The 20,124-nt window shown below is 52.7% G+C and overlaps 1 protein-coding gene across 1 annotated transcript in view; it reads right to left on the bottom strand.

The window, feature by feature from the left end:
- LOC115534841 (unconventional myosin-VI) overlaps positions 1-20,124 on the bottom strand; it is a gene marked incomplete at its 5' end in the record, with an annotated part of 59,061 nt that overhangs the window by 2,906 nt on the left and 36,031 nt on the right. Inside the window, 8 exons of the mRNA XM_030346122.1 lie at positions 11-229; positions 3,739-3,765; positions 5,848-5,982; positions 7,748-7,851; positions 10,357-10,395; positions 13,306-13,341; positions 13,931-13,972; positions 14,531-14,691. Coding sequence (XP_030201982.1) covers positions 11-229; positions 3,739-3,765; positions 5,848-5,982; positions 7,748-7,851; positions 10,357-10,395; positions 13,306-13,341; positions 13,931-13,972; positions 14,531-14,691 — 763 coding nt within the window. The remainder of the gene's footprint in view (positions 1-10; positions 230-3,738; positions 3,766-5,847; positions 5,983-7,747; positions 7,852-10,356; positions 10,396-13,305; positions 13,342-13,930; positions 13,973-14,530; positions 14,692-20,124) is intronic.

Here is a 20,124-nt window from a genome sequence, read left to right as displayed (position 1 = left end):
CCCCACTGACCGGCCACCAGCAGGATGGGCTGCTTGTCGGGGTGCAGCTCCATCTGGCGTGCGATCCAGGGCCCGTCGAAGTGGGCGTACCACCAGCCCTTCTTCTTGCCCTGGGGGTCTTTGTACTGGTCCCCCGGCCGGATGAACGGGATGCGGAAGTACCGCTGCTGCCGGTTCATGGCCACCTCCTGCTGCCGCACCGGGAGGGGCGGGGCCGGGTTGGCCTGGGCTGTGAGGGGATTGGACCAGACGGGGGTCAGTCGGAGGCTTTGGGTTTCCCCGCCCCCCCACCAATGTGGGAGGCGGGGCTTAGAGACCCCGAGCGAAAGAGAGACGGTTTGAAAACTGAAATAAAACCCAGTTAGAGGTGTTAAAAGAACAAACACGCATATAGATATATTTATATATATATGGATACATAAATATAGAATACATATTTAATCTCCGTATTGGGAATGGTGCCGTACTCCCTACATCCCGAAGCCAGTGATGGAAGAACCAGGGAAAGGAAAACCGTGAGAAGCTAAACCCAGTTCACCGTCTGACTCAGCCCCCAGAATGCACCCTGATGGAAGAACCCAACCGCTAGGAAACACGGTGACCTTTAACCCCAAAAAGAAAACATGGTGACCTGTAACCCCCATATTAGAAAACACGGTGAACTTTGATCCCCATGTGGATGAAAAGGCTTAAAGAAAACCCCTGTTGATGGTTCAACCTCTCATAGTTACTCCCACAGCCCTACCCTACTAGGGGGGGGGGGGGGGGGGGGGGGGGGGGGGGGGGGGGGGGGGGGGCCGAAGAGAGAGAGAGAGAGAGAGAGAGAGAGAGAGAGAGAGACAGAGACAGAGACAGAGACAGAGAGACAGAGAGAGACAGAGAGAGAGAGAGAGAGAGAGAGAGACAGAGACAGAGACAGAGACAGACAGAGACAGAGACAGAGAGGGAGAGAGAGGGAGAGAGGGGCTTGTGTGTCACTAGAGAGAACCGTTCTGCCCAGTGGCGGGGGGAACCAGCCAGACGGAGAGCACGGCACCCTGTGTATTATGGGATGGCAGCGCCTATAGCCTCGGAGGCCCCTACGACTGTCTACTGAGGGAGGCTGAATAGGGGTGGGGGAATGTGAGGGTGTGGTTGCTCTATAAGTGGAGCCAGCGGGGAATGGGGGGGAGGTTAGTGGGTGACACGTGGAGGTCATCACCACATCATGAAACCTCGACGTCGTGGTGACATGACATCATGATGTTGCGATGTTGTGGTGACATGACATTGTGACGTCGTGACATGGCCGTAGAAGCTTACGTCTCCAGCAGCAGGTTCGCGGTGAGCCATGCCTCTACGTCACACGCTTCATGCCATGAAGCTAAAAGGAGAGTTTGCCACTTGCTTTCAGAATCCAAAGTTCAGTTAAAAGCCCGGAGCCCTGAGTTTTGATTTGTGATTCCCGTGGACAGGAACAAACATGAGATTAATATGCTGAAAGGCTGATCAATATTACTTATTTTGCCTTCGCGATTTCGCCCTGAAAGAACGAACGAGAAAAAAAAAAAAGCATGCCAGCATCTGTTCATCGGCAGAGACCCAACAATCACCATGACAACCACTCTCCATCAGCACCAATAAACAGTATCTCTCTCACGGTGCATCTCTCTCACGGTGCCTTTTAAAGGAGAGACAGCAGCTCTAATGCAGACGGACTCGCCCGGAGCTGTAGGGTGAACTAGAACTAGAACCCAACCTCTGGGTTCAGGGAGGAGGGTTTGGTCACTGCTCTCTCAGGAACAGAACTAGAACCCAACCTCTGGGTTCAGGGAGGAGGGTTTGGTCACTGCTCTCTCAGGAACAGCACGCAGCCAGAGCGAACAGAGCGAATGTTGGTGTCACAGGCAGAGGCTGCTAGTGGAAGCATTCGCCCAAACTGTAAGAAGTGGGGATGCAAATTAGGCTTAAGAACTGGGTCATGGGCCAGAGAGCAGAGACGTGGAGACTGAGGGGACTGAGGGGACCAGAGTCCAGGTCTCAAGCAGGAGGAGGAGGTTATCAGTTCTGGACCAACAGAGCCCGCATTACGGAGCCAGCCCTCCAGAACACTATCAGTTAAAGAGAGGGTCATGTTGATATCTAATGAACAGAGGAACGGAACAGTGGATCAACCCAGTGGTGTTCCCTTGAGAACCTAGAGAACCCAGCGATGTTCACTAGAGAACCCAGCGATGTTCACTAGAGAACCCAAAGATGTTCACAGAAGAACCCAGCGATGTTCCCTAGAGAACCCAGCGATGTTCCCTAGAGAACCCAGCGATGTTCACCAGAGAACCCAGCGATGTTCACTAGAGAACCCAGCGATGTTCACTAGAGAACCCAACGATGTTCACTAGAGAACCCAGCGATGTTCACTAGAGAACCCAACGATGTACACTAGAGAACCCAGCGATGTTCACTAGAGAACCCAACGATGTTCACTAGAGAACCCAGCGATGTTCACTAGAGAACCCAACGATGTACACTAGAGAACCCAGCGATGTTCACTAGAGAACCCAGCGGTCGGCCAGCGAGTCGTTCCCCGAGGAACCGGCTCCGCTTGACTCTACCCAGGATGCATCAGTCCACACCTTTGACCTTTCAGATGCGACGGCTCCTCTCGTACCGAGGGCTGCTGCCTACAGGAAGCCTCAGCGGGTCACTTCCTATTCATCACTTCAAAGACATGAGGCCTTGTTTTTATCGGTTTGGCGAATCGAAAGCCACTGGTGGCTGGGTGGGGGCGGGGCGTGGGCGTGAGGGATCACCCGGCGGGACGTGATTGGACGCGGGGCCGAGGCGATGACATCAGAGCGGGGGGGGGGGTCGATGGCTCGATGCTTCGCCCCGGCGGTCACAACGAGCGCTTGAATAAAAAAAAATTAATCATGATAAAACAAGTCGATGGTTTACGGTCCGCGAGTGCGTCAATGGAGCATTATTTATATATTTATAACAGGACCAATAGCGATCCAGGGGATGACGGCAGCATACTGCTGGTGTCTTTAACAATCTCTCTCTCTGATTCCTCTCTCTCTCTCTCTCTCTCTCTCTCTCTCTCTCTCTCTCTCTCTCTCTCTCTCTCTCTCTCTCTCTCTCTCTCTCTCTCTCTCTCTCTCTCTCTCTCTCTCTCTCTCTCTCTCTCTCTCTCTCTCATAACATGATGCTGGGCCATACTACTCTACACCTGAATACAGGTCTTCTGTTGCTATGGGAATCCTCTTCCCCTCTCTCTCTCTCTCTCTCTCTGCATCTTCATCTCTCTCTCCTTTCTCTCCATCTCTCGCTACCTCTGTCTCTCTCCTGCTGTACTTTCCCTCTCCCCTCCTTTTTCCTCTCCCTCTACCTCCCCCCTCCCCTCCCCTCTCTCCCCAGTATCACCAACAGAGAAGAAACAGAAATGATGTTCCCAGTCCGGCAGACCACCACACCCAGTGCCCCCGTCGGGGGTCCCAGTCCGACAGACCACCACACCCAGTGCCCCCGTCGGGGGTCCCAGTCCGACAGACCACCACACCCAGTGCCCCCGTAGGGGGTCCCAGTCCGACAGACCACCACACCCAGTGCCCCTGTCGGGGGTCCCAGTCTGGCAGCCCCCCTGCTATGAGCCCCCCCCGCTGTGCGCCGCTACAGTTAGCTGTGTGTTAATGGGGGGGGGGGGGGGGTCAAGGCTTAGCGGTAGCAGGCAGCGTTAGCGGCTAGCAGTAGCACACTTACATGCTGCCTTGGCTGGCGTGATGCGACCTGAAGGAGTAAACACGGTAGGTTACACACACGACACAGACACAGACACACACACACACACACACACACACACACACACACACACACACACACAGACAGACACAATAAACAACACACACACACACATACGAAACAGTGTCGCACAACACATCAGAAACAAAACATGGATTCAGGAACAATGAAACACAACAATCGACAAAAACAACAACAGGACAACGGGAAGAGTAGAAACACGGGAGGACATGTATGAACATCATGAATGATAACCACTATATCAGGGGTCTCAAACTCGCGCCCCGGGGGCCAATTGAGGCCCGCGGGATGATATTTTGTGGCCCTCTACTTGATCGAAAATGTAATGTGAGTGCGGCCCGCACGTTGTTGTCGAACGCACATTTCAGCCGAGTCGCTTGCCACGCTTTTTTAGCACTTGTAGTAGGGTGACCAGATGTCCAGACAAAAGCCAAAGGACGCTAAAATGTTCTGGTTTGCACCAACGACTATGAATTGTCCCCTTTGTCAGCGATTACATGTTATCTAATTCTAGCTTGGGTCAGTTGTGCTCCTTTTTTTTGTGGAATACTTGATGAGGCCCAGCCTGACCCAGACTCTCCCTCCAGGGGCCCCCAAGTAAGTTGAGTTTGAGACCCCTGCACTATATCCTTTATACACTCCTTTAATGGTAACTATCGACCAATGAGACGAGTTCTAAGCGATGACATCATTGTTGTGTTCCCACCCTGACAGTAAGGCTGACATGAGCCCGGTCATCACCCGGGCACCAGAGAGAGGGTGCGTGTTCACCAGCCTCTCCAGGTGCACCACTCTCTAGCAGCTGTCGGGGGATTATTATGGGATGTTCTGCGACGCCAGAATCCCCGCGGTCTGCTAATTAAACGTCTGCAGACGGAGGAGCTCAGCGTCTGATTGGTCCTGCTCCTCATGTAGCGGGCTGCTGGATAGGTGTGTGTGTGTGAGTGCGTTTCTCTGTGTGTGGTTCTGTGTGTGCGCGCGCACGCGCGCGTGTGTGTGTTTCTGCGTGCGTTTCTCTGTGTGTGAGTGCGTTTCTCTGTGTGTGTGTGTGTGTGTGTGCGTTTCTCTGTGTGAGTGTGTGTGGTTCTGTGTGTGCGCGCGCGCGTGTGTTTCTGTGTGTGTGTCAGTGTGCGTCTGTTTCTGTGTGTGTGTGTGCGCTTGTCTGTGTGCCAATCAGTAGTCTAAACAAGACGGCGCGCATCGACGGAGGCTCCAAGCGAGAGCTCTTTGTCGTCATGACAACTCGATGGGTGGCACGAGGAGATAGAAGTGGTGAAAGAGAGAGAGAGAGAGAGAGAGAGAGAGAGAGAGAGAGAGAGAGAGAGAGAGAGAGAGAGAGAGAGAGAGAGAGAGAGAGAGAGAGAGAGAGAGAGAGAGAGAGAGAGAGAGAGAGAAGAGAAGAGAAGAGAAGAGAAGAGAAGAGAAGAGAAGAGAGAGAGAGAGAGAGAGAGAGAGAGGTGGAGCAGAGGGAGGAGGGTGGAGCAGAGGGAGGAACCAGAGGGTGTGGACCCCCGTGTGTGTGTGTGTGTGCGGCTCCAGACCGGATGCAGGCGGTACGGACCGGTCAGAGGGCTTTGAATTAAAACATCACATCAACGTGTCACCGGGTCGGGATCCTTCCCCCAAAACCCAGGAGGGTCTGTCCTGCGGACTACGACCCTCCAGACCGGATGACCAGGAGACACACCGAGGTGCCTTTGGGCAACACGTGGGAGGGTGGGTTTAGGACTCGTCCAGCGGCAGATCACATCTGAACCAAAGGTCTGTGTGGTTCATGTTTTGCTCTGGTACTGGGACTAATACCGGTCTGGTACCGGTCTGGTCTGAGTCTGGTACTGGTCTGGTACCAAGACTAGACTGGTCTGATACTGGTCTGGTACTGGGGCTAATACTGGTCTGGTACTGGTACTGGTCTTGTACCGAGACTAGACTGGTCTGATACTGGTCTGGTACTGGTTTGTACTGGGGCTAATACTGGTCTGGTACTGGTCTTGTACTGGTACTAGACTGTTCTGGTACTGGTCTGGACTGGTGCGGTTGCGGTCTCACCGTAGTCGGTGATGGACTTGGGGGCGCGCAGGTCGGGTCCGTCCGTGTTACGCTTCTTGTTCTTGGACTTCCATGCGTGGTAGACCTTCAGGCGCCGGTGGAACTCCTCCCTGCAGGCGGCCAGCAGCTCAATGTCTGCAGACACACAACAAACAACCACATCTTACTTTCACTATCAGTTTCACCTCCCCTCCCGGTAATGACTTCATCAGGTGATGAGCGTCCACTTCCAGTCTCTCTTGTGACACTTTGATTGTACAAGAGACCCAAGAGGACGACCCTAACAGTCTGGGCCAATCGGGCGGCACTTGAGCTGTGATTGGCCAAGATGAAGTCTTCACATGGGTGGAAGGGCGGGAACGGGCCGATCGATGGACAAACAGCAGGCAGCGAACACGGAAGTTAAAGGTCAAATATGAAAGTTGGAAACTTAAGTTTAACAAATTAATTTATAATACAGATAAAATATGTGTTCAGGTCAAAGTATACAATAGATATAGGTAATAAATGACGAATGAATTTGAATGGCAAACGAGCTGATGTTAAAATGGGAAAAGTTTGAGCTGCTCGTCCAGGTGTTTCTGTTGGTTCTGTGCTGCCGGTATATCTGACCCCTCCCCCCCCCCCCGGAGTGAGGAGGAGGGGTATAACACGGGGCCCCGGAATCCCTGAGAGACGGTGACCGCGATCAAAGGCTTTGGAGATAAAATGGACTCTACAATCGCCATGACAACGCAGCCGCCTCCGTACCGCCATCAGACACGGTCCCCGTGACGACGCCGAGACGCATCACACCAGACACAACAGAGGAGCAGCGGAGCGCGCTACACGTCGACATCTGCCGGGGCGGAGCTGGACGGACGGACGGCCAGGGGACAGCGAGGGGGGACGGACGGACGGACAGAGACGCGTCCCGTCTCTCCAGATGAGCGTCTGCAGCTCTGCAGCCGTGCGGTCACGCGGCGAGATGCTCAACGCACACCAAGTGGCTCCGTCACGCTCAGCTCCGCCAAGGGGAGAAAAACACTCTGGTCGGGGGGGGGGGGGGCAGCACGTCAAAGACAACAAGGGAGACAAAGCTCTGCTCTGCACTCGTCGCATGCGCGGCTAATTTGCAGTGCCGCTGCTGGTGGGGGCGGAGGCGGGGGGGTAATTGGTGGAGGCGGGGGTGGTGGTGGTGGTGGTGGTGGCGTGGGCCGCGGCAGCGTCCCTGAACACGCTCTTCAGTCTGTCAGCGCGTCTTCAGGCGGTGGCACATCTGTATTCAGCCCCCGGCCTCAGGGAGGGCGCGTCTGATAACAGCGCTGCGTCTCTGCCCCGCCGGGGGCCGGCTCCCTCCGCGGGGACCATTAATATCCAGGCTTCCGCTGGCGGTCTGCCCCCCCCGACCGCTACCCCCGCCCCGTCGTCCTCCACCTCCTCCACCCACCTCCCCTCCACCCGAACCCCCCCCTAAGCTCCGACAGACGGAGACGGACCTCCGAGAAATGGGAGAAAATTGACGGGAACGTTTGTTCCTCGACTCGTCACCCGGGGAAAACGTTGTTCCTCTACCCTGGAGAGGGCTGCGCTGGGATGCCTCCAGACGTGGCGGTCCGACCCCAGTGCCTCCTTTACCAAAGCAGTACCTGTTTACCAAAGATAGAGGGCTCCACGACAGATACACAGGGGTGTGATTAACGTGGCCGAGCAGAGTGTCACTCAACCAACGCTATCTGTTTGGACAATCCCTGATTCATGACGAAGCCCTCATGGGATCCGCTCTCCTCCTACAGGGACTGAGTCCAGTCGCTGCTGAACCTCACTGGCACCGTTGCCGCGCCGACCTGGCGGCACACGATAGGTCGGTTACCGGAGCACGTGACCGGTGACGGACGGACGGACGGACGGACGGACTCACCGCAGGAGGTGTTGATGGCGTCCCGCAGCTCGGCGTACTTCCACTTGCTCAGCTCGTACTTCTTCACGCCCGCCGCCGCCTTGGACGCCTGCACCAGCGGCCCCCTGGACAGGAAACACGACAACGCACACAGGAAGTCACCGTCCGCTCACAGGAAGTCACCCTCCCGCTCACAGGAAGTTGTCACACAGCCGGGAGGAGAGGAGAGGGGAGGGGAGTCCAGCGACGGGGGGAGAGAGAGAGAGAGAGAGAGAGAGGGGGGGAGGCGCGATAGAGAGGGAGAGAAAGTCTTGGACTGGATTCTCTAGAAATTATTGTTTTAAACGGTTTGTTTTACCCCCCCAGCGTTGGCCAGAGGTCGGGGGGGGGGGGGGGGGGGGGGAGCCCACACTATTTACTACACCAGTCTCGCTGCCAGCTACACAAATCTGCAGCGCTCACGATTAAACACCTGGAAACTCCCCAAGTGTTGGACTGCGGTCAGAAAGCCCGACAGCGCTAATCACAGCCCCCCCCCCCCCGCCCCCGAACCACAACACCTGGAGGGTAAAACAAACGGCGGCCGTTATTTGCATATTCAAATGGCGGTTCATTTGGCGCGCTGAGCCGAAGCCAACGCAGAACAGGACGGGGGTCCGGGGGGTACTGGGAGAGAGCACTGGGAGAGCTGGGAGCCAGAGAGGGAGGGAGGGGGGGAGAGTGTTACAGCATGCCCGCGTCTCCCCGTCCGGTGAGGCGGTCAGTCCTGGGGGAGGGGTCTGTCTTGGGGGGTGGGGCCTGTCCCGGGGGGGCGGGGTCAGTCCTGGGGGGGGGGGGGGGGTCCCACCGTGAGAGAGGAGAGAACTTCAGGAATGGAACGAGAGGATGGAGTCTGAACCCTGCACTGCCTTAACCCCTGAGCAATACACCTTCTAGTGCTGCGAGTTCCACTGCATTAACCCCTGAGCAATACACCTTCTAGTGCTGCGGGTTCCACTGCCTTAACCCCTGAGCAATACACCTTCTAGTGCTGCGGGTTCCACTGCCTTAACCCCTGAGCAATACACCTTCTAGTGCTGCGGTTTCCACTGCCTTAACCCCTGAGCAATACACCTTCTAGTGCTGCGGGTTCCACTGCCTTAACCCCTGAGCAATACACCTTCTAGTGCTGCGGGTTCCACTGCCTTAACCCCTGAGCAATACACCTTCTAGTGCTGCGGGTTCCACTGCCTTAACCCCTGAGCAATACACCTTCTAGTGCTACGGGTTCCACTGCCTTAACCCATGAGCAATCTGTAGTCTGATGCTACAAGTGTTCCCTCTCTCTTCAAACCACTGCACAGCCCATAAAGGCGCGGAAAGACCATATATAGATATATCTATATAGATGTACTGATATACTGATATATCTTTATATGAAATATAAAAAGACAGACAGTGAATGTGTGAGCTCGTTGATGACAAACAACAGTTGTTGATCTGATATATTTTGTACTGAAAACACAATCTGCCCCTCTATCTTCCTCCACGATGCTGGCTGCCGTTCGCTGAGCATTCTGGGATGTGGTCCAGCGCACTCGCACGCTGTGGATTCAGTCCCGGGTCAGAGGATCACATGACCACTCTGCTGCAGCAAAGAGCACTTGGTCCACCGGCCCTGGTGGGCGGGTCCTCACCCATACTCTAATCCGATTGGTTCAGTGTCACCATGACAGCAGCTGCCTGGAGGCGAACCCATGGCAACGAGGATCTAACCTTCAAAGAAGAAGAGAGAAGAAGAGCTCTCTTTTTCTAAAGCCGTCACTTCCTGCTATCTCTCCTTCACTTCCTGCTGTCTCACCTTCTAAAGCCCTCAATTCCTGCTGTCTCACCTACACTTCCTGCTGTCTCACCTTCACTTCCTGCTGTCTCACCTTCACTTCCTGCCGCCTCTCCTTCTAAAGCCCTCGCTTCCTGCCGTCTCTCCTCCATCACCTCGATTTCCTGCCATCTCTCTCTCTTACGCCCTCATTTCCTGCTGAAGCCTTCGTGTTCCCAGTATTGATTGACAGGTATGAGCTAATCAGCTGTTTGGCGGGGACGCAGCCTCCCTAGCCGCGCCACGAGGGATACGTGCTAGCGGTTAGCCTTGGGCTGACGCCGCGCCCATTCGCACTACCTGTTAAGTAAGCTAACGAGGCAGCTAGCCAAACGGCCCTGCGCGGCGCTGCTAAGCAGCACATTAGCACCAGCTGGGTCGTTGGCAGGGCTCGTCAAGGCCGTGGCCTCGGCCCAGCCTCCTCTCGGCCTCCTTTCGGCCTCCTCTCGCCGGCCTTGGCCGACCAGGTTAACACGTGTTGGAGACTTAATGAACAGCCTTCATTCACCGGAGAGTTCCTGTGTTTCATGTGTGGAGCGACCAGATTCACCTTAATCATTGGCTTTGAGGAGAGGATTAAAGATTTTGTCTTTAGGAATTAACCTGAAATTAAAAGTTGATAATCTGGTTGAAAACATCAGAGATTAAGCAAATGGTCCAATCAAAATAAAGGGAATCGGTGTGATTCAAAACACTTCATTTTGGTTTAAAGATTGGAATGAAACGGGAGATTTCCGCGGTTTGATGCGGTTGCGAGGCGGACGCTACCCACCTAGCGAGGAGCTCGGTCATTTCCATGGCCATTTCCTCCCTGGGGGAGCAGTACGATATAGACACAGTTAGCATGTAGCACAGTTGGGCACGAGCTAGCCAATGCTAACCCTGCTTATAGTCGTGAACACAACATGGTGAACATAGAGTCATGTTGAAACTATGTGACAGAATATGATTGAAAGATTCAGGATTTGGTATAAAAAAAACAATAATAAAGCAAACGAAAGTGAAAGTGAAAGTAATGGATAACATGGACTACACCAGAGGGGTAGATTAGATAGGGTAGAGACTAACCCCATAATACCCCTATAGACAAACCCTAACCCCCAATAATAGGTAAATCATAATAACGAATCAAAACAAATAAAACCTTTAAAATAGCAAACTTACAATTCAAAAAGGGACACCCAATCCAAGACTTAAGACTTAAATGGTTAAGTCATACCTCAAATGTATAAAATTATTCAGTTATTTTGATTCTGAGATGAACTACAAATCTGTCGTCAATGCTGCACAATTAAATAACTAAATCTCCCGTAGGTGGAAGCCCTGGTCACCACAGTGTCTGGGTGGTCTGGATCAGACAGATAGCGGGGAGTGGTTGTGAACCTGTTGCACCCCAGTTCTGAAGTGAGTCCTAAACCCTACACACCATTACATTCCCTGAGTGCTGAACAGGAAAGGACAGCATTCAGAGAGCGCCTTCAGACCAGCGGCTCAAAGAGCTTTATAATAATTGCCTCACAGTAACACTCATACACATTGACACACACTCATTCAAACACACACACATTCACACACTGACGGCGGTGTCAGCCGTGCAGAGCGCCAGCCAGCCGGTCGACAGCAGTCAGAGTGAGGTGCCTTGCTCAGAGACTCGTCGATGCTGCAAGGAGGAGGTGGGAATGGAACCGGCGACCGACCCGCTCTACCTCCTGAACTGAGGAGGTGCTCAGAGTCAAAGCCACGCCCGTACGCTCCACCGTGGAGGCCCTTGAGGCGGACGCTCTGTACGCTAGCTAAGGCGTCACGAGAGGCTCGGTGATGGTCCCGCGTTGACGCAACGCAAGGACCTCGCAGACGCTTCAACGCAGTCGTGAACCTGTTTTGGTTCTGCGTCTGGTTTTAGTGAGCGGACCAATCACAGCCCTTGCTGCTGCATCGCCTCAACGGAAGGTTAACATTTTTAGGAGGCGCACGTCCGGCCCTTGCGGTGGACGCAAGGAGGGTCTGCGAGGACTTAAGGGGTCCGTAACCCCCTTTGTGTTGCGTTGACGTTGGGGGGGGGGGGGGGGGGGGGGAGGGGGCGAGTGACGTGTGATTTTCCGATCCACTGCGCAACAGGAAACGGGAATCAGGGCGGCCATCACACAGGTACCTAATGGAACGCGCGGAGGTGTGACCTCAAACACAGGCGGGCTAATGACAGTGTTGATGTTTACCCGCCTGTTGTGGGGGCGGGACACGTCCTGTCAGAACCGACCAATGATTGATGAGGCCGAGAAACCGCAGCCAACCAAACACCCAGTGCCAGACTGGGACGCGGCTGTCTAACCATAACCCTGCTATTTGAGGGGGGGCTGGTTTCCTGTCTGGGAGAGTTGACGACAAAGACAGGATGAGGAGCAGGTCGGACGCAAGGAGGGAGAGAGAGGACAGGGAGGAGAAGGGAGGAGTAGGGAGGAGAAGGGAGGAGAAGGGAGGAGCAGGGAGGAGTAGGGAGGAGAAGGGAGGAGAAGGGAGGAGCAGGGAGGAGAAGGGAGGAGTAGGGAGGAGAAGGGAGGAGAAGGGAGGAGAAGGGAGGAGTAGGGAGGAGTAGGGAGGAGTAGGGAGGAGAAGGGAGGAGAAGGGAGGAGAAGGGAGGAGTAGGGAGGAGAAGGGAGGAGCAGGGAGGAGAAGGGAGGAGAAGGGAGGAGAAGGGAGGAGCAGGGAGGAGAAGAGGAGGAGAAGGGAGGAGTAGGGAGGAGGAGAGAGGAGGAGGGTGGAGGAGAAAGGTGAAGGGAGGAGTAGAGAGGAGGAGAGAGGAGGAGGGTGGAGGAGAAGGGAGGAGCAGGGAGGAGAAGGGAGGAGTAGGGAGGAGTAGGGAGGAGTAGGGAGGAGAAGGGAGGAGAAGGGAGGAGGAGAGAGGAGGAGGGTGGAGGAGAGAGGAGGAGCAGGGTGGAGGAGAGAGGAGTAGGGTGGAGGAGAGAGGAGGAGGGTGGAGGAGAGAGGAGGAGAGAGGAGGAGCAGGGTGGAGGAGAGAGGAGGAGGGTGGAGGAGAGAGGAGGAGGGTGGAGGAGAGAGGAGGAGCAGGGTGGAGGAGAGAGGAGGAGGGTGGAGGAGAGAGGAGGAGGGTGGAGGAGAGAGGAGGAGCAGGGTGGAGGAGAGAGGAGGAGGGTGGAGGAGAGAGGAGCAGGGAGCAGCTCTGATCAAACGCTCCACGCCGGCTCTAGGGGGCTCGTTGTTGACGTTGCGCCGCAAGCGAAACCTGTGCCTCTCGATCCCCCCCCCCCCCACCCCCACCCAGCTCTCTCTGATCATGGTCTCTGATCACCCCCATACATCACATATATATAACTTGGGGGTGGGGGTGTGGTGGGGGGCTGGAGGAGACGGCAGCAGCTCCACTGATGTGAGGCACCCAGGCTCACATGTACTCGTCTCGGTCTGCTCCTCATCAACAGGTTGAGAATGTCTTCTCTCAGACGCACAGGAAAACATCCGCTCTAATGACACACACACACACACACACACACACACACACACACACACACACCCGAGGCTAACGGTGCTAACGAGGCCGGAGACTCCGCCCACCAGGTGAGGCGCTACACCTGGCTAATGAGCAGCAAGCTGACGTAGCTTAGCAGCTAACCACTGACGAGCACCGGGTGATGGAAAGAACAGAAAACCAGGAAGAGCTCACAGGCTGAGCGGTGATGTCGGAGAGGTCAGAGGTCAAACCTACATGGTCAAACCCTTCAACTTCCCGCCGGCACCGGCACTGCAAACACAAGGGTCAAGGGTCAACATTACGCCACGCTCACTCTGACCAATCACAGACGAACAAGGTCATTCCTTGACTCCTCCCATTTCAGATTTCCCTAACCCTCTGATTGGAGGACGGATCACACGTCCTCTTACCAAACCAGCCAATCACGTTTGTGCTCCAATTACTACTGACCCCCTGATTAGAGGGGGAGGGGCCAGCAGTGTTGCAGTAGTGTTACGAGAGAGAGAGAGACAGAGAGACAGAGACAGAGAGAGAGAGAGAGAGAGAGAGAGAGAGAGAGAGAGACAGAGACAGAGACAGAGACAGAGACAGAGACAGAGACAGAGACAGAGACAGAGAGAGCGAGAGCGAGAGAGACAGAGACAGAGACAGAGACAGAGAGAGAGAGAGAGAGAGAGATAGAGAGAGAGGCTAGTGTTGTAGCTTGCTGGAGAAAGGTGGTCTCCATGTTAGGGTCAAAGGTTATCTGGAAGCATGCAGGGAAGGTGCGGGCTCAGGGGTCGGAGGTCAAAGTGGGGGGTGGGGGTCGATAGAGCTCTGGGAGGACGGGGGGTCAAAGGTCGTGAAACTTGGTCCTTACGCGGCTCGGTCTGGAGATGATGGGGCACCTGATGAACCGTTACTAGAGAGAGAGAGACATAGAGACCCAGAGAGAGAGAGACAGAGAGACAGAGAGACAGAGAGACAGAGAGACAGAGAGAGAGAGAGAGAGAGAGACACCCAGAGAGAGGGACCCAGACGTTGTGAGAGAGTGATGAGAGAGGGAGAGAGAGAGAAACAGGAAAACAATAAGAGTGGTTACAGTTAAAAGGACAGACAAACCCAAATGAATAATGTATACATGCATACATGAATAAAATGAATGAATGAATAAATAAATAAAATGAAAACTATGAATAGAACGAATGAATGAATAAATAGAATGAATGAATGAATAAATAGAATGAATAAAATGAATGAATAAATAGAATGAATGAATGAATAAATAGAATGAATAAAATGAATGAACATCTGGTGAGAGTCACATATCCCGATGAAATCCTTTTCGAGTTCCTGTGTGTGTGTGTGTGTGTGTGTGTGTGTGTGTGTGTGTGTGTGTGTGTGTGTGTGTGTGTGTGTGTGTGTGTGTGTGTGTGTGTGTGTGTGTGTGTGTGTGTGTGTGTGTGTGTGTGTGTGTTACCTGCGCAGCAGCGCGTCGGCCTGCGTCTCCTCGGGGATGAGCTCCGCCTCGCTCTGGGCGATGCGGAGCGCTAGCTCCCTGTCGCGGCGCTCCTGCTCCTGAACCGCCTGCCGGGAATTCTCCTCCTCCCGCTCCGCCTCCACCTGCGCCTCCATCTCCACCTTCCCCACACACAACCACGTAGATATCATATATACACCCACGCACACACACACACACACACACACACACACACACACACACACACACACACACACACACACACACACACATCACATATATATCATATACATCACATATAGATATGCATAACATATATATCACATACATCACATATACTGTATATCACATATATAACATACATTTATACATAACATATATATAACATACATCACATATATATAATATATATAGTTATTACAGGGGTCTTCTCACTGACGTGGAACGCTCCGTTCACTTGCATGGGCCCTTCACAACATCCAGCGGTGAATTATATATATATTATATATATATTTGATAATTCACCGTTGCTAAATATAATTGACTGCTGTCAAGGAAAGTGGATTCTCTGCCGTCTTTCGTGTCAATCCGAAAGTAGTCCGGTAACTTATCAACCCCAGCGTACTCGGTTGCTAAGCGACGTCTACATCATTTAAGGACTATTTCTCTGCTGAACAACACGACGAAGGCTGGCAACAAATAAATTGTAAAAAGACAACATGTGAAGTCATCTTTTCGTTTTGGCAAGTAGCCGTGTAATTAGCGGGATAATGTATAGAACGTCACCGGTCATTATCGAAAGTAAGCCCCTTCATGGCAATATATATCATATACATGACATATATATCATATACATAACATATATATAACATTCATCACATATATATCATATAAATACCATATACATCATGTATCACATATATATCATATGCATCACTTATATATAACTTATATATCATATAAATAACATATAGATCACATATATATCACATACATAACTTATACATGACATATATATCATATGCATGACACGTATATCATATACATCACTTATACATAACCTATATATCATATACATGACCTATATATTATGTACATGACACATGTATCATATAGACCGTGCGTGTGCTGTGTAACCTGTGCTCTCTCTCTCTCCACAGGCCGACCCGAGGCTGCTGTGTGGCACCGCTGACGCAACTTCCGGGTAGCTATTATCTATTTTCCGGTATTCATATCTGCAACCTGTTCTCTATACTCTGTATTGTATTCTCTGTTTCCTCGTTGGAGCTCCGACTGCATCAACCACGGTAAGCATGGACTCCTGTTGCTCTTGTTCTGCCTTTCTTATAGATTAGATAGCTCTGTTAGAGAGACGTATATGTCAGTCAGAGGAGGAAAGGGTAGCGAGCATAAAGATAACAGATACTCCAGTAAGTATAGAGAAGAGACCCGCCAGGCGGACTCGTAGAGCCGACGCTATCGTTAGCACTGACTCCGTCAGGGCAACCCTGTCGGCAGCACCGCTGGCGACAGGGTTGCCCTGACGCTATCGTTAGCACTGACTCCGTCAGGGCAATCCTGTCGGCAGCACCGCTGGCGAAGGCGGACAGCAGCCTGCCTCGCAGGTCTTTGTCGGGGTTAAAAACGCTAGTCATCATAGGCGACTCTATTATCTGAAAGTTAGATTACACACGCCAGCGAAAGTTATTTGCCTGCCCGGTGCCAAGGCTCCCGACATTGAAGCCACTCTTAGGGTGCTGGCATGCGTTCAGACCACATACAGAGTTGGATTAGAAGCACCAAACACCGACACTAGTTACGACAACATCGTAGTTCATGTCGGCACCAACGATACCAGGATGAGACAAACCGAGGTCACAAAAAGCAACATAGCTTTGCTTTGTGACTTCGCCAGAAAGATGTGTCGGCATCGATTAATTCTCTACCTGATAAGGGTAATGATGAGCGGATTATATAGCAGATTATTGTCTCTAAATCACTGGCTGGCACGATATAGTTCAGAGCAGGGCTTTGGTTTCATAGATAACTGGCCCTCCTTCTGGGGTCGCCCTGGTGTGCTCATGAGAGAAGGCCTTCACCCTACTGGGTTAGGCGCCTCAATTATATCAAAAAACATAAATAGATGTCTTAGCCAGTGACTCATCCACTCAAAGCACGCTGGGCTGCAGGAGTTTAGCAAACCTGCTCGCAACATGATAGTTTACTTTGCAGAGTCCAGAACAGCAGGTGGGTTAGCTGAACCTGTTTACCAGGATGATGTATCCATTGCACCAACCCTTTCAGAGCTGAGTGTTAACCGGACTCCCTCTGAAAATAACGCTGTACCTATGTGTACGGCGGTGCAAAATTGCATGTCAAATCACATGTTAACAACCCTTTCAGAACCGAGCGTTAATCTTTCTCCCTCTGAAAATAACGCTGTACCTATGTGTACGTTGGTGCAGCCTCGCGCTGTCTCGAGGTGTGAAACCTGAGACCGATGGCCGCGACCAGTATGTCGAAATCTCGCTATGCATCTGACCGCTTCAGAGCGTTAACCAGACTCCCTCTGAAAATAATAAAATGGTAGCACCCGGAATAGGTTTCATGAATATGAGGTCGCTTTCATCTAAAGCGCTCTTGGTCCAGGATCTAATTGTTGATAATAAGATCGACATCCTGGGTCTTTGTGAAACCTGGTTAAAACCGGATGAGTTTCTAGCCTTAAACGAAGCTACTCCCCTCAATTACGTTAGCGCCCAAGTATCTAGAGAAGTAAAGAAAGGCGGTGGAGAAGCCCCGATATCTAATTCTAAGCTTAATTTAAAGCCTAAGAATAGATATATATTCAGATCCTTTGAGGTGCACGCGTTCTGCTCCTCAGTTCCCCGACAAACGAACAGAGTTCCAGACTCTTTCGTTTTAGCTTTAGTATACCGTCCCCCAGGACCGTATTCACTTTTTGTTGAGTTTTCTGATTTTGCAGCTGATCTGGCTACATATTCAGACAATATTTTGCTTATTGGGGAATTTCAACATTCATGTGAATAACCCATCCGACGCCCTCGCAAGGGCTTTTCTGTCCATCACAGATACGCTTGGCTTCAAACAGCTCGTCCAGCACCCATCCCACATCGGTGGAAACACGCTGGACCTCGTCTTGACCCGCCGTGTAGACATCTCAGACCTAGTGGTCTCTCCCACCACCTCAGCTTTATCAGACCATTTTCTGCTCACTTCCCAGGTGGTGGTATCCTGCCCTGTGAACCCCTAACCGTTACAGCTATGGCAGACAAGTTACAGGGGTTCTGTGCAGTACCTCACTGAGGACCTCAACAATGCCTTGTCTGCTGCCATTGATTCAGTTGCTCCGCTCGTAATAAAAAAACGATCATTGAAAAAACCAGCTCCCCGGTTTTATGCAGACACGCGCACCCTGAAGCGAAGTTGCAGGCTTTGGTAAAGGGGGGTGTCATAAATGTTTAGCCTGTTAAGCCCTTTGAGACTGTAATGGTGATTAAGGGCTATACAAATAAATTGAATTGAATTGACTATACATCACTTAAATATAACATATATCTTATACATCACATGTAGATAACTTATACAACATATGCATCATAAACATAACACATAGGCTATATCATATAATGACATACAGCCTGGGCAAAAAGCTCCAAAATGAAAATAGTTAAAGACATCCAATGATCACTGTCGATGAGTGAAGCTTTGGAACGCCTTGAATCGAATCTAATTAACCTCTCCACCGATCACCTTTTCGACGGGGAACCTCCAGCCCACTGGTGAGGTACAGTGAGTCTCTCCAGTGGAGGCCTGTTCTAGAGGAACCTCCAGCCCACTGGTGAGGTACAGTGAGTCTCTCCAGTGGAGGCCTGTTCTAGAGGAACCTCCAGCCCACTGGTGAGGAACAGTGAGTCTCTCCAGTGGAGGCCTGTTCTAGAGGAACCTCCAGCCCACTGGTGAGGTACAGTGAGTCTCTCCAGTGGAGGCCTGTTCTAGAGGAACCTCCAGCCCACTGGTGAGGTACAGTGAGTCTCTCCAGTGGAGGCCTGTTCTAGAGGAACCTCCAGCCCACTGGGGAGACTCAGGCCCCGTCCACACGAAGCCGAAACGGACGAAACCGTCACGGTTTCGATCTATCCGGTTTCGAAGTATCTCCGTAAAGACGAAGCCAAGCGAAAACGGATAGACCTGTAGAAACGCTGTAGTAAACATTCCAGGCCCATAAGGGGCGCTGCTTCTGGTACAAATCCAGAAGAAGAAGAGGCGAGCATGCGCATAAAGGCTGCCCCCCGAACCACTAACAACACAAACAAACAGCTCTTCTACGATGGCGAACTAGATTCTCAATAAATAATGGCTTAGCAACCCAACAAGGGACATGATATGCTGCAGAACGATTACAAGCTTGTAGTCCTCCATCATCTTTTTTGTTGTGATTTCTGAGACTCCGCGGGCTTAAGAGCCATTGGCTAGGAGGTCGAGGGGTGGGGCGATGACGTCATGGTTTGCGGTTTCAGTCGGTTTCAGGCGTACACACGAATCCAAAACGAAACCGGGTAGATTTGAAACCACCTCCGAGGGTGGTTTCAGAAGTTTGCGGTTTCGGTCAGCGGATTTGCCGGCTTCGTGTGGACGGAAGGCCGAACCGTACAAGACCTTTGTGGTTTCGCCATGAAATCGGCTTCGTGTGGACGGGGCCTCAGTGAGTCTCTCCAGTGGAGGCCGGTTCTAGAGGAACCTCCAGCCCACTGGGGAGACTCAGTGAGTCTCTCCAGTGGAGGCCTGTTCTAGAGGAACCTCCAGCCCACTGGGGAGACTCAGTGAGTCTCTCTAGTGGATATCATATCAGAGTGCTAACCTCATTAAGTCAGGCCCTCTCTAATTGACCTCCAAGATGAGGGAGGAGCCAGCGGCCCCAGAAGGGGAGGAGCCAGAAGCCCCAGAAGGGGAGGAGCCAGTGGCCCCAGAAGGGGAGGAGCCAGCGGCCCCAGACGGGGAGGAGCCAGCGGCCCCAGACGGGGAGGAGCCAGCGGCCCCAGAAGGGGAGGAGCCAGCGGCCCAAGACGGGGAGGAGCCAGCGGCCCCAGAAGGGGAGGAGCCAGAATCCCTAGAAGGGGAGGAGCCAGCGGCCCCAGAAGGGGAGGAGCCAGCAGTCAGCAGAGACGCCGGTTGACAGACACCTGTTTGCTCATTCCTCTCGGCGCGCCCGCTCCACACTCGGCGACTATAAATTAGGTTCCCCCCCCCCCCCCCTCCCCACGGGCGGCAGAGCGGCGGAGACGTGGGGTCCCCCAGCACAGAGGAAATCATTCCGGCGCCGCCTCGACTCCCCCCGGAGAGGAGCGGAGCATCAATCACAGCAGACTGGCGAGACGCAGGTCTGAGGCAGTGAGCCCCTCAGACACACCGAGAGAGAGAGAGGCTTCGTCTGGCTTAAACCACGTTAACGCACACACAGGGACTCCCCAGCCACACACATCCAACTACACACTCACAAACACACACCACATAGACCAACACAATGACAAACTAACACACAAACACTCACACAAGGTCACACCCAGACATAA

Source organism: Gadus morhua, chromosome 21, assembly GCF_902167405.1.
Source record: "Gadus morhua chromosome 21, gadMor3.0, whole genome shotgun sequence".
Taxonomy (NCBI): domain Eukaryota; kingdom Metazoa; phylum Chordata; class Actinopteri; order Gadiformes; family Gadidae; genus Gadus; species Gadus morhua.
This window is presented reverse-complemented; position numbering and strand designations above follow the sequence as displayed.